The following is a 15,542-nucleotide window of genomic DNA, read 5'->3' on the forward strand; positions in this document are numbered from 1 at the left end:
AATGACAAAAAAAAAAAAACATATTGACCAAATGTGATACACACGTCAACATCTGGTGAAATTCTGGCACTAAGCAGAAAAATTGATTCCTCTTGTTCTCTGTTGTTGAGATTTGCACGCATATTTATCTAATAAACTACTTGATTTTATTTATTTGAATCTCAATCAGGACATGAAGATGACCTACGAGCAGATAGTGCAATTTATTGCCTGCAAATTATAGAGTACGCAGGTCCGAACCCTGCCGTATTCTGTCAGTTATATAATTCAAATGTCCCAAGTACGGCTCTTCTTATTTTTAAATTTATCAATATTTGAAAAAATAAATAAGGTGTTAAAGGACCTAAACGCCACAAGTGCAAAAGTAAAGGCCCAAATAAGGGCCCTTCAGCATTTTTCAACCCAATTAAAAGAAGCCCAAACTGGGAACCCTTTGGCAGAAAGAGAGAGAAAAGATGGCCCAAATGTTGTATGAAAATAGATCCCACTCCGAGCTTTGCAATATATAATTTGTTTTCTATTGCTGACCCCTTTTTGTAGCATTTCTTATTTAGGTCTATTAGTCTTATTATAAGGGATAATTTAAACCAATTATTTTATTACAAATAATATATACTTCTACGATTAACTTTTGAGATTAGCTTCAACTAAATTGTAAATATCCTGCCTGACAGTGCTTTTTCACCAGATTTTCAGTCAAAATAGAGCCGTTGGTCCAATTTGCGGGTCTTACCTCACACACAGGCAGTCAAAAATTGTGAGCTGCAATGACAGGAAAATTGCTGCCAATTGTCACTTTTTGGCTTTTAATTCCTCCCAGACAAGCCCATAATGCCTGTTTATGCTCATGTAATAATAAACTATTGATGTAAAAAGAAAACGGAATGAACACGAAATTTCAAACGTGATTTCAGACACGAATTAACGGTTGGATGCAAATTAAAAAATATTTATAAACAACATGCTTGTAGTAAAATAATAATTTTCTGATTTAAATAAGAATAATGCTATTTGTAGTCGCTCACTGCGACAGTCGCCCTACATGACATACACATGACAGGTGATTATTTGATACATTAATGAATACAAAAACTACTATATTAATGTATCAAATAATCACTTACCATGTGTATATCACGTAGGGCGACTACCGCAGTGAGCGACTACGAATAACATTACTCTTTAAATAATTATCATAACTAGACTTTTAAAAGATACTAACTCTAAATAATTACATTTTAATAAAACTCAAAATAAATCTCCTACTAATCAACAATAGTAAAATTTGAATATTAGATTAAACCAATCCTACATCAATTATAGTACTCACACTTGAGTGATACAATTCTAGATCATTTCATTTTGATTACGTAATTATTGATATATTTTTTAGATAATTAAAAATAAAATTATGAAAAAATAATCATCAATATTAAAAACTCAAATAGTCACCAAACTTTTGGCGTTGTTCCAATTTGATCACCCAAAATTTTTTATTCCCGGAAAAAACAAAGAGCTCTCACTTTGGCGAAGAGTTAATGGAGTCCTAACTCAGTCACTCTCAGCAAAGTACTAATAAAACTGGGATTCATTCATTAATGTCAAAATCAGGAACTTGAATACCGGGATTCGTATATTCAATTCTTAACGGTATGCATTTCTTTCTTATTTGTTCTCCAATAACAAGTATCTTGTCAATTGTGTTTCGTTTGGTGGGTTCTTTTTCTTTCCTTTTTTGTTCATATTTACTTATATTTTTGTTATTTTTTGGAGATTGTTGGGGGTATGAGAAGTTCCAGACCTGTAGTTCATTCGTGGTATTTTTATTTATTTTTTTATCAACCTGTTTGCACTTCTGCTATAGCCTACCTAGGTTTTCATTGTCGTCTTAGTTTTTGTCCTTGAAACTTATTTTGGATATGTTGATAATAATTATTTAACCTCAGTTTATGAATTAAATCCTGTTATGCGTTTATAAAATCCCAGAAGCATGATCAAGATTTGATTAGAATGCTTAGCTGAGTGCTTAATTTGATTGGTTGATCTTAAAATCTTAGGGCCTATTCTCTTTGTTGTTTTCAAATCATTTTCAGTTTTTAATTTTCGAATACACCAAAAACATGTTTATTTACCTATTTTCAGAAATGAATTTTCGAAAACATGGAAAAAAATTACGAAGAAAATGCAAAACGGCCTTTTAGTCATTTTGGCTATTTTTAGTAGAAATCAAGCCAAAACTTCAAAATACCGAAAATGCGGTGTTTTTGCCAATAGCAGGATAACTCAGTTGGTTGAGTCATGGATTTTCTTAAGGTCACAAGTTCAATTCCGTTTCACCGCAATTTAATACAAAGGGATTTTCTTTCTATATGCACAGTACAAGAAATTTCAATTAAATTCCGCGTTTTTTTAGCCAATAGCGGGATAGCTCAGTTGGTAGAGTTACGGATTTTGAGATGGTCACGAGTTTGATTCCACCAACCTATTTTCAATACGAAGGATTTTTATTATTATTATTTTTTTAATATGCATGGTACAAAAATCTTTTATACTTGGTTTAATGCAGTGGCTAAAAATCCTGTTGTAGGGTTGTCTAATTTCTTGTTGTTCCTTTCATGCTTAAAGTGATTGTATACCTCCCGTGTACTCTCTTTTAAGGAATAAAATTCTCTAATTACCTATAAAAAAAAAAAAAAAAAAAAATCTTTCAAATAAATTAGTAGGTGGCTGAGATTCAAACCTAGGTCACCAGCATGGAGTTTTAATGTCTTTACCACTATGGCAATCGCTTTTGCTTTGTTGTATAAGTAAATAAGCTATATATATATTGAATAATTGCTTTTTCAGTTTTTCAATACTAATGTAAACGCGTTTTTCAATTTTTTATTTTTGAAAACAATTTTTCAAAATGGCAAAAAGAAATCATTTTCAACAATCTCAAAACACAAAATCCAATTTGAATTTAAAACTCAAAACTAAAAATTGAAACACGAAGAGAAAAACCACTGAGTTTCTAGGGAAAAAAAGGTAAATGTGTTGTTTCTACATTTATGAGTTGTTTTGATTGCAGTGGGGGTTTTTTTGGCATTAACATCTTGTAAGTTGTATATCATAGCCTCAGGGCTGGTAGTGAAACAGCAAATGAATTCAGCGATTTCTCCATTAGTTGAAAAATGTAGCATGGCTGTGGAATTGACAAAAGTTCATGTATTTTACATAGGAATTGTCTTTGAAATTAGCTTGAGTTTCCTATTATGTACTCTGGTAAATGCAAGAACTGTACTTCTGTTAAAACATGCCAAAACTCTTCCAAAGTCTGTATGTGATTAGTATTCTTGAAAACTGGGAGTTATCTAAGTCTAATAAAAGAAATTACATTCCTTTTAAAAATTCTACAACTGAAGCTTTGGAGGGATTATGCCAAGTGGTCGACCAAGTCACTATCAGTATAGTATCAATGGAATGTCAAAATTCTAGTTGAATTCATTATATCCATCCTAATGCTAGTGAGGAATGACATATAACATGTGTAGAAGCAGTGTTCTTTAAAAATCTGGAGCAGATTGTATGAAAGGAACATTAGTTCTCTGAGCATCTGTTTTCTTCTAATAAATATCTTGTCACAACGGAAAGATGTATAAATGAAGAAAAATGACATTAATCTTGTATCAAAGTTTTAGAGATTTTTCAGTCTTGATGTCTTAAAGTTTTCAACATCAAAAGAAGAAGGGGTGGATCAAAACTAACATGTCCTGTTGTAGTCGCTGGGTATAAATTTTTCAGTAACTGAATGAGTTGGCGAATAAAGTGTCTGTCTAAGATTTTGCCAACTCTGGAAATAAGGTTCTCTTTGAGGAGTTATAATGCCCAATGGACCACTCTTACTCGGGAAAATGTTTGCAGATATATATAAAATTTTCATAACGTTAGACATGATAAATTATAGAAGATTCAAGGTTGAAGATTAGGAAAAGGAAATTTTAGAATCACTTGTAAGTTCTCTTAACATTCCAAAAGAAGAAAAGATGGGCTGGGGTCAGTCTTGAGAATTTGAAACCATGAAATTTGCTATGCCTTGCATCTGTTCAATAGTAGATGATATTCTTGTGGATAAGAGGACCTCAGAAATTTGGTATGCTAGAATAAATTTCAAAAGCGTAGCTGAATAAGTCAACTTTCTACGAGTTAATTCATGATTATAATAACCCAATTTTCTTTTCTGGTCATTATTTCAATAAATGTAAGAAATAAGATCCACTAATTTTTTAAGTAGAAAAGCAAAAAGATAAAAACAATTACATAACCCTGCATCATGCCTCCATTCTCTGCTAGAATCTCCTTACAATAGAATACAAAAAATTTTAACGACAATGTCGAAAACTTTTCGAGTATAAGAAAATGACAGTGGTAATGTGGAATTCCTTTAGTCACCGTTGTTGATGCAAGATCCCATAAATTTCTCCGTTCCCGTAAAATTATGTTGCTTTTAGTTATACATGCTTTCTTGAATCATTATTCGTGCTCCAAAAGTTGATCCATTCTGCTATAACTAAAATTAGAAAATAAAACATAATGATGGTTCCTCCCATCTTTTTTCCCCCTATCTAATTTTCTTCCACAATAAATTTCCCAAAAGTCGTTTCAACCAGGGAGTCACCTTCTGGTTAATCTCTAAAATATAATTCTGAAGGAAGACCTTATGAGAAGAAATGAGTTATAACTATAAGTAACAAATATTCAAACAGTTGAATAATATGACTTGCAATCACACTCCACCATCCCCAAAGAAAAATGAAATGAAAGAATAAAAAGACCACTCCTACTGGGATGAAGACTGAAGTTCATGCAGCTAACTGAATATTTTATTGGCTTTTAGATTGTTTTGACATTATATTATGGTTTATCCACGTATTTCTGCCTGTGAAATAAAACTACGTTAGATACAATTTTAGCATGGTTTCCCAGAGTCTGAGGAGAAAAATAACTTCAATGGTTCTGAAAATGTACAGTACCTTTTCTTTCAGAAATTGAAAGATAAAAATTATGCTTTTCTGGCTCTTATATCATCTGTACTAATTTGTTTCATGCACACATAGTTATTCAAATTGATTTTTATTTTTATTTTTATTTTTTGCTTTGTAGGTTTAAATTGACTATCATCATGATGTATAAAATGTTGGCTCCATTTGGCCTTCTATGTTAATTTTTTTGAATCTAGAACGAAAAATATTCCACTTCTGTGTTAATGATGTAGAGAAACATTATGATCCTATCTGATACCAAAACATCTCGACACATGGTTTATTCTGGCAAGAAGTATCACAGAAAAGTTCCAAAGAGAATTTCCAAGGCTGAGAGAAAGAAATCAAAGTGCGAACATCTGAATGAAATCTTTCTTTCTTTATCTAATGATTTAGGTATTTTCCAGATGCTCAAATGATTCTACTTCATATATAACATTTTTGCCTTGTAACAAAATTTCCATCAAGTTATGGCTCCATTAACTGAACGACCTTAAATGACATCATTTTTACATAATTATCTATTCTGATCAATGGTGAGGCCTCTGTATTGGACAGAGCGATTTGTATGCAGGGCAGTCCTGGGCACAGGCAAATGAGGCCTGTGCCTCAGGCCCAAAACCACAAAGGGCCTATTTTGGCCCAAAGTTTATTATTATTATTATTAAAGAAGGAAAAGGAAAAGGAAAATGAAAATAGTTTTTTCATTAATTGTGAGATGATTGAGATATTTGTTTGTTGTTTTAATCTTAAGTTTTAAGTTAACAATATGTTGTATAATATATCGTTGAATTTTACATTTACGTTGATTTTGGAGGCCTAATTTTTGGATTTCGCCTCGGGCTCCGACAATCACAGGACCGGCCCTATTTGTATGGTGAAGAACACACTAGATGAGATCAACTGTCTGAAAAGAAAATGCTGCATGCTGTCTGAATCTCAATATGTAAGTCCACTGACATCAAGTTTTCACATTCTGTGTCGATAACTTTTTATGACATGCAGTATAACAACTGAACCTAAGTTAATTAATGTTTTCTGATAATAACTTTTATGTCAATTCATAATGTGGCAATTGAGAGTTCTATAATCCAGTCTCGGTATATGCCCTGGAAAAAGGGTGTATGTTTGGGGAAAAAAAAAAAAAGAAGGAATTTGAGAAAGAGGATTTGAGCATAGTTGATCAAATCTTTGAGATTTTTAAAATTTCAAATTCCTATGATTTTCCAATCACTAAACTAATTCTAATCTTGTAAATAAATTTTGATTCCCAATGTGTTGTTTGGTGTAATTTACTAATTTTCTTCAGAAACAGCACGCTGTTAAGTGGAAAAGCACAAAAATTATAAATGAAAAGAAAAATTTTGCAGCATTATTTTAGATCTACTACAATAGCCAGGTTCTTTTAGCTGATCACTGGAACTCTAAATTTAGCACACGCTAAATTTCTTTATTGACAGGTGAGCATGGAGAAAAAGTAACTACAAGATGAGAATTCGGCTCTGGATGCTCAAATTGGGAAACTGCAATGTGAACTCAAGGTGAGGGTCTGGTCTGCAACTCGACCTGAATGTAGCCCCACCTGAATGTGAACTTCAAGAACTGGAATCGCGTATTGGTGATGATCATCATCATAGATTGCCTTGTGTGGAACCAGTTGTTGATCCTTTATATCTCGTCCCTGTCTGCTCAAATACTCGAGCTTATCAAGAGCCTGCTATGGCAGAACTTGCAGGTAAGCCTAACCACATCCTAGATATCCTACTGCAGCAGACATATGGCCATCCGATTTCTTGAAAATCAACTGGAGTTAGGCGTGGAATTTGGATAAAAGTGGATGTACAGGACAGCAGGAGGAGGGCTTTTTGACAATGGAAACTATATAAACTACAGTTATACTCAAGTCTAGTCTCCTAACAAACACATCTTTCATCACCTATCTGTACATACATTCGACCTTTTTCCTAATGTATAGTTAGAGATGATGGATTTTACCTTAATTTTAAGGAAGAATGGTTCTAAATCTTTGGGGAAATAATATCATTTGTCCTCAAGATATTGTTCCTATAGCAAGTTGGTTGTCAACCTCTTTTATAATATAGTTGCACACACCATTCCCACTATAGTAAGTATTGAAATATTTTAAATCATCGTGTGATCCCCACGAAAACGCGTCGACTTCAAAGTTCTAGGCAGTTTGTTTAAGTTGGGAAGCTATCTTGTTTTGTAAAGTTGAACATTTGAGCGTTATGATACACGATGATTCAATGGAGGTTTAGACAATTTTTATTGTTAATTACTCAGTGTACAACTTTAGGTTGATGATCAACTTGCTCCCTTTCAAAAGTTGGTGATGAACTAGAACTATGGTATGTAAAAGATTATAATTAGGTGAAAATTGAACTGAAATAGTATAGCTCTACAATGTTTTTATATAAGTCAAATTTAAGTAACGCCAAAGTTTAGTCAAACTACTAATGTTCTCATGTTAATGATAGTACATATTCATGTCCTCTAAATAAAACATGATTTCCTGTGTTTCCAGTTATATTTGGAAGTCATTCAGTCTAGCATGGTTTCACAAATAGCAGTTGGTCTTTTGACTTGTGCTAGGTTGAGTACTTGTGACTTAACGAGAATTGATTAAGCAAGCTGCGTGGTGCTCGAAGAACTGCCTTAAATTCATCGACCTATTACGCGGTACAAAAAATATATGCGAAACAGTAAATGTAAGCATTCGAATTATCTCTCTTAATAATGGCTTATTTTCTAAATGTAACGAAGTTTGATATCACATCTATTCTATTTAATACAGTACATCAAACGTGCAGTTATCTTTCTTTTCATCGAAAATGTTCCTCATGAGCCAAATATAAAGTTGACACAAAAATTCCATTCCCTATAGGGGTTTTTGTCTTGTAGTTGCTAGGCATATGCCCAAAATGGGCTGCATGGGGGACTAATGAGTGGTAGTGGTGCATATATTTCGAGATGCCAAAGAATTAATGCTAGAATGTCATGTTATGTCGTTGAAGTACCATATGCTTTTGTACTACAATGTGTCATTGCCAATGGCCTTTAAAAGAGATGATAAAGAGTGCAATTGATCATCTTAAAACGTGTATGCATTTTTCGTATTGTCGAATATTATTAAAATATGTTTGGTGTATAGAACATAAATAGAAGATAATTTATGACGTATCTTCTTTCTTTAATATAAAAAAAAAAAGGTTGAACCCCAACCTTAAGGGTCCCTCACCGCTCCTACCCTGGAGCATCGTGAGGGAGGTAAATCGCAGGTTATGCCTCCAAGGGTATAGGGTGGAAGGCTGCTTGTACACTTGGACTTACCCAAGAGCCAAATCCATATTTCAGGATTCGAACCCTTGACGCAGCAGCCTCAAGCAAAACTGGATTTCTCCACCCTCCCCTTTTACCACTTGGAGATGTGCCCTGGGGGCTTCTTTCTTTAATATATATATATATATATATATACGTGTCGATTTGGGCTATTCTTTTTACATAGTTAACCTTTTAATATACTACCCCAATATTAAATACGGCATCAGAATTAAAAATAAAATTCAAATGAGCAGTTTAATTTATTTAAAGCTCGAGTGACTACTCAAATTTTAAGATCATTGTTCTCCTAAACAAGCCACTACATTGTACCTAAATAAATAATCAATATATAAAGAGTTTAAGAAGTTCTCTGAAGAAACTTTACCTTCTAAGTGTAACTCCAATTCCAAGTAGTACATACCATAACCTTGTTTGATAGTACTTTTTAACTCTTAAGTATTTTATAAGTTATGAGTCTTACCGAATTTATAGATGACAAGTGGGAAGTGAGTTGTGAGTTGTATATTTAACCTGCTTAGATTATATTTTAAAATTTGTCAAACGTGTCAACAAAGTTTCATCGAAGGGCATTCAAGCAGTAGTTTTATTTTATTTTAGTCTTATAATTTTAATTTATTTTAATATGGTATTCGACTTATACTTTTTTTTTTTTTTTTTTTTTTTTTAAATATCAACTTATTGTATCTTGTCATATCACTAGTTCCTTACTTCTGTTTTCTTGCTTCCTAAGTTAAAATTAGAAATTTTAAAAGTGCATCTACGCTCAAACGTTGAAACGGTTGTCTAGTCACACTTCATGTTATTTTACGCCTAAACTTCGTTTAGATCCTCTTAGATTCGTAAGAGCTTGAATTTTGATTTTATTGTGGTTTAAACCCAAAACTCGGGCTTCATGGTAAATACTGACCGTTCATTCTTAGCTGTCAATGAAGAATGAAGATGCATTTGAGTACTCAAAAATTTGAAGAAAGAAAAAATTATAGGAAAGATTTATTCGACTTGTTACCAATAGTCCCAATTTCCATTTTGAGATGCCCTTTCTCATATAGGTATTGTCAGTTAACATGTGGAATAGATCCCAATCAAGGAGAATATCACGTGTAGGAGTATTAATTGTATCGAGTCATATTGATACGTCTAAATAATGTGAAACTTGAACTTTTTACTTCATTTCTTTTATATGTAAAGATAAGTCCACAACCATCCTACTTTTGTCCAAAAAAATTTAAAAATACCGTGTGCTACAATTTTTTTTAAAATACCTCTTTTTAATTAAAAATCAACAAAAGAAATTATTGTTTCAAACTTTCATTAAAAACAACCATTTTTATGAATTACATGTTAGAGTAACATATATCTATATCACTTTGTTATTTTTAAGGTAATATTAAAGTATTTATTTGTCTTATCCAAAAATAATATTTTTGCATTTCATATATCTTACTTTTTTTTAAAAATCAATGTTTTTATATGGTAACTGTTATGTTATCGTATGTTACTTTTTATTAATATTAACTGTTTCGGACGCGTAGCAATTACGTAACAACATTTTTTTTTATTTATGAAAATTCACGTTTTACTTATGTAAGTATTTATTACCAACAATCTACAAAGCACCACCATCCTAGATTCAAGTTTTTCAATAGCTCAACCTCAATTGATGCTACAACATACCCATTTTTAGTTAAAATAACAAAAAATCGATATTTGTAGAGTAAGAATTACTTGTTAAGTAACGCGAGTTTTACATGATTACTCTCTTCTTATATTCCAACACCATCTTTAATCATCACCACCTCAACACCATCTTCCACAATACCGCCACCATACATTTCGTCAACACCGCAATCTAATAAGTATCAGTTAAATTAACAAAGATTTGTTACTTGTAAGGTCATGTTACCATAGGGATGGCAATCAGGCTCGTCGGCTCGAACTGCCTTTGGCTTGGCTCGGAAAAAGCTCGAGCCCACTCGGCTCGAGGTTCGGTAGAATCGAACCAAAGCTCGGACCGAGGCCCATTTTTAGGTCCCGAGCAAAGCTCGAGTTGACCCGTGTGGCTTGCCAGTTCGGAGCATATATTTAAAAAAAAAATTAAATAAAATAAAAGGCAGCGTGTTGTTGCTAGAATTAGGGCAGCAGGTTGCTGCCTTGTTTGACAACAACCTGCTGCCATTCTATTTAAAAAATAAATTAAAAAAATCCCAAAACCAAACAAAATCCAAGCCAAAAGCTCGGGTCAAGCCTAATTTTTTTCGGCTCGGACTCGGAAAAAAGCTCGGATATTTTACCTGAATCGAACCCGAGCCTAGAATTTTGGCTCGTTGACATCCCTATGTTACCATCACTATAACTTGGCATAAACAATCCAAATGTCGTCAATCGATACCTTCCACCACCATCATGATGAGGTCGTGTTACCATCACTATAACTCAGCATAAACGATCCAAATGCCGCCAATTGATCCCTTTCCACCACCATCATGATCAAGCTCCCAAACACTACAATTATCTTTCAAATCCCACAAAAAATATGACAATAGGAACTCTTTTTAAAACTCCATATAATGAAAAAGTTGTTTTTAAGCTGAATAAGAATTCAACCTTAAATTTCATAAGGACTAGCTCTTTTTTTGTTTCCACAAAAAAAAAAATAATAATAATAATAATAATAAAATAAAATGAGTTGGAGGATTTTTTAGTTTTTAGCAAATTTCATGAGAGAGATGAAAAGGGGACATCGAAAATTCTAAAAACTGCCAAAAAAGAAAAAAGAAAATCCAGTGTTGCGGAGTGCACGAGGACCAGAACGGAGAGTCGTACGGAGAATGGAAACCTTTTTTTAGAAAAATAAAAAAGAAAAGCAAAAGCCGTTTCATTCGGCAAAAGTCCGTGTACACGTGCATAACGGCCGTTAACTTTGTCGTTTCTCGTTTTTACACCCCGGTCAGATTTCCTTCGAAGCTATTGTGGGCCCCGTTGACACCTCCATTACCTTTTCCGTTAAATCATTTGTTTATATTATTTTGACAATAAATAATAATCAGTCCATTTCAGTATAACCCACAATGCCAGAACCAAAAAATTCTTAGAGAGAGCAATAAGAAATCCAGATGGAAAAGAACTAGCCACTGAAGAATACATGCATATATATTAAATACCCGCAAATACAAGTGTTTATATATATATATTTTATGTAGCATCATCAGTCAAGTGATATCCCTTTTACAATCTGTGAGTATTTTTTCTGGTTTTTATCGTGAATTTGATTTATCCGTGTTCTTGTTCTTGTTCTTGTTGTTGTTCTTTTTTTGTTTGATTTCTAACTAATACGAAGAGGTATATCTGTGGACTTCATGTTAATTGAGAATGCTTTTATTTTTACGTGTATATTAATGTGCTTTTTGGTGATTTTATCTTGAAAAATTGTGAAGAGTGCAATTAAAGATTGAATCTTTATTGGGTATATGAGAATTTTCTTTGAATGTTCGAAATTGTTTTTTATTTTACACATGCTCCTTTTGTTTCTGTTATTAGATTGTTAATTAATGTAGAATGTTGGATTTGAGATCATTTCTGCTATAATGATTTCCTTTTATTTGTTTAGTTTGAAAATTTCCCAGATTTTTTTTAGAGATTTTTCATTTCTTTGGCATATAATTTACTTGCATGCTGTTCTTATCCAGTGTAAATTTAATATTTCAACTGTTATATTCAATATAGATAGACCCTTATTTTACAATTGTCATCATCTCTGATACAAGTGGTTGTAATGTTTCTTTTTATTTATTATTTTGATTGTTTCTTAGTTCGCTGAATTATAGTTTGTGGCCTTTGATTAATGGAGAATTAATGGCTTAAGAACACTTCTTCTTTGTGTATTATTGCTCTGCGATACTTAATTATGTCTTGGTCATGCAAAATTATCAGTATATAGCCAGTCTTTATTGTTGATAAAGATTTCCCTGCCTGGGTGTTTAAAAATGCTTTCTTTAGTTAATTAAGGTGGTTTATGAGACTAATTGCAAATTTGGGTATTTTCCAAATTGACCGATTTATAATTTATATGGTGTTTTCATTTAGTATGCTTGAGAAGGAGACGTGGTGTATATTTGGTAGGATCATTATATTGTAGATATTTTTAAAGACATGATGCTCGTATTGAGTGGTTTGCTGTAGCTGTCTTTGGAAAATTGCCAAGTGTGTTGGTTTGAGAGTGTATTCCTATAAAGCTTTATCTACTTATGATCTGTGCATAACAAAATAGGTTGGGCTTAACAAATAATTATGATTTAGTTTCTTGTCGAGCAGTGCCGTCCTTTACAGATTAGTTTGTTACCTAAGCATTTGTCGGTATTTTTGTTCGTTCTTTGCATTTTGGATCATAAATGTCATACAAAGATTATCTTTTTAGCTGTGACTTGTTATGCTTTTGGTATTTATGAGTATCTTTTTGTTGGGAACTTTAATTGATTGCAGAAGGGACACAGCTTTTATTTGGCTAGTCGGTATCTCTCCCTGGATATATTATTCTTTAATATATTGACGTACTTGTCGCCATGTTGGAGGGTCCATCATTTCTCGTTGCACGGGATTTGCCTAGTGCCTATGAGCAAGAGAGCAAGTGGATTTATAATACTTATAATGTCATCGAACTGTCGAAGGGAAAGCGCCGTTTAGAGGATGCAGAAGAGATTGGGTCAACAAAGTCATCCAAGCCTCTAGATCCTGTAGAGAAGGAAGATTCCATTTTGAGTCAGCCATCAGATAATCAGGGCACTGAAGGGGATCATACGGGTTCGGGTTCGGGTTCACTCATCGGCCAAGTCGGCAAAGACCTTTCGATCAGTTGTCTGATTCGTTGCTCGAGGGCTGATTATGGATCCATTGCCTCGTTGAATCGGGACTTTAGATCTCTAATTCGTAGTGGGGAGCTTTACAGGTTGAGGAGGCATATGGGTATCACTGAACATTGGGTTTACTTCTCGTGCAGCCTTCTTGAGTGGGAGGCCTTTGATCCGATCCACCGCAGATGGATGCATTTGCCTAGGATGATGTCAAATGACTGCTTCATGTGCTCTGATAAGGAATCATTGGCTGTAGGTACGGAACTTCTTGTATTTGGAAAGGAAATATTGTCATATGTTACCTATAAATACAGCATATTGACCAACTCATGGTCACCTGGCGTGAAGACAAACACACCTCGATGCCTCTTTGGTTCTGCTAGTCTTGGGGAAATTGCAATTGTGGCTGGTGGTTGTGATTCACAGGGAAATATACTGAGCTCAGCCGAGCTATATAATTCTGAGACAGGAACTTGGGTAATCCTCCCGAGCATGAATAAAGCAAGGAAATTATGTTCAGGGGTATTTATGGAAGGGAAATTTTATGTTGTTGGAGGGGTTGGAGTTGGTAGTTCGGGCATGCTCACTAGTGGGGAGGTTTATGATCTGAAAACAAGGACTTGGCACGAGATTCCTGATATGTTCCCAGCACTCAACGGAGGGTCGGAGGACAATAATACGCCTGCAACATCCAAGGCTCCACCTTTGCTTGCTGTCGTTAAGAATGAGTTATATGCAGCTTATTATGCCAGAATGGAAGTATTGAAGTATGACAAAAAGAGGAACTTGTGGGATACTATTGGCAAATTGCCTGAGCAGGCAAGCTCAATGAACGGCTGGGGACTAGCATTTCGGTCTTGTGGAGACCAGCTTATTGTAATTGGTGGGCCAAGATCCTATCATCGAGGGTTCATTGAGATCAATTCTTGGGATCCTGATGATGGTCCTCCCCGTTGGAACTTGCTGGGCCACAAACAATCTGGAAGTTTTGTCTATAACTGTGCTGTTATGAGTTGCTGAAGTATCTGGTTCCAAATATGGATTTACAGAAATTCCAAACTTTGTTTTATTCTCTTAGTTTGTTTCAATTTGTGTCTGCACCAACTTTTTTAGTTAAGCAAAAAAATACAGCTTCAATAATTGGGAAGGGTTGGGTATAGTTTGCAATTTGGTAAGGAAATTGCTATACTTATACAAGAACATAAATGAAATTTGTGTTGCAAACTGTTAATTCTCTTGTCCTTTATTTTTCTGACTTTCGTCGTTAAAAATACAGTTGCTTATTTGTTTAGCTTGTACTGCCTTATACAACTTTCCTTTGCGTTAGTGACTTCTTTATCAGGGTAGACTATAAAATCTTGTTTATTATAGTGTCTAGTGTGCACCCAACATGTAGAGCAGTGGCTATGAAGGAATTTGAGGATATTGCACCAGGATAGAGGTGAGCTACCGATCTTGGGGAAAGACTCAGTTATGCTGGTTGGAACTCAAATGGAGTTGAAAGTTAGGAATGTGGATTCAAGCTCTATAGTATTATACTTGTATATGAGGGCAATGTGGATTAGATGGTACGAGGGGGTATTAGAGGGAAAAAAAAAAAAAAAAAGTTAAAATTTTGTCTATTTATATTTAGTCTGAAAAATGAGCTTGGAGACTAATTTTATATGTGAACGACATCCTTTCGTTTCCTCCCCACCTCCCCCGACCAAGCTCGATTGGTCTTATGCAACTCTTTTTCCGACATTTCATTTTGCAGGACTTGAATTCTGTAGAAATAACATGGAACTGATACTATAACTTGTTAGAATAGACCTCAAGAAAGGCAAAAATAGAAAATAGATGTCATATCATTAATTTCTTTTAAAATTTGTGCTTTAAAGTAGTGTTTGAATCATAATTATAAGTTTAAATTAAATATTTAAGACAAGTCACTTTTAAGGTGATGGCATAATCATAGAGTTTTACATAATAATTATGTTTTATTTGCAATATAAATAAATCTTATTGTATAGATAGTGGGTGTTTGATCACTGATCGAGAAGCTTTTTTTTGCTGCTCACAAACGAGATTAAATACCTTTGTCACGCTGTTTGTTTTCTTTTCTTCTTCTCAAACCCAAGTCAACATAATTGGCGAAAAACAATCCACTCATCAAAACCTTGGCATGAATTTGCAATTTCGTAGATCAAACACATAGAGATTTACACTATCGAATAGGATTCCTGAATTTTGAGTTCTTGTTCGTCATGTTCTATAGTCTAATCCTACCATTAAAAAGCATAATACTAGTATATATTATATAGGGACAAAA

The 15,542-nt window shown here is 33.7% G+C and overlaps 1 protein-coding gene and 1 long non-coding RNA gene across 2 annotated transcripts; both read left to right on the plus strand.

Annotated features, from left to right (window-relative positions):
* The first annotated feature begins 1,461 nt into the window (after nt 1-1,461).
* Nucleotides 1,462-7,075, plus strand: LOC111405262. The gene is made up of 3 exons (XR_002704759.1): nt 1,462-1,650; nt 5,880-5,967; nt 6,482-7,075. It is a non-coding gene; the product is annotated as an uncharacterized LOC111405262 (long non-coding RNA).
* A 4,354-nt stretch (nt 7,076-11,429) lies between these two features.
* Nucleotides 11,430-14,483, plus strand: LOC111405263 (F-box/kelch-repeat protein At1g74510-like). The gene is made up of 2 exons (XM_023034067.1): nt 11,430-11,618; nt 12,864-14,483. The coding sequence occupies exon 2, from the start codon at nt 12,944-12,946 to the stop codon at nt 14,249-14,251; it is 1,308 nt and encodes a 435-aa protein (XP_022889835.1). The 5' UTR covers nt 11,430-11,618; nt 12,864-12,943; the 3' UTR covers nt 14,252-14,483.
* The last annotated feature ends 1,059 nt before the right edge of the window (nt 14,484-15,542 follow it).

The sequence above is a fragment of the Olea europaea genome, chromosome 12 (genome assembly GCF_002742605.1).
Source record: "Olea europaea var. sylvestris chromosome 12, O_europaea_v1, whole genome shotgun sequence".
Lineage (NCBI taxonomy): Eukaryota > Viridiplantae > Streptophyta > Magnoliopsida > Lamiales > Oleaceae > Olea > Olea europaea.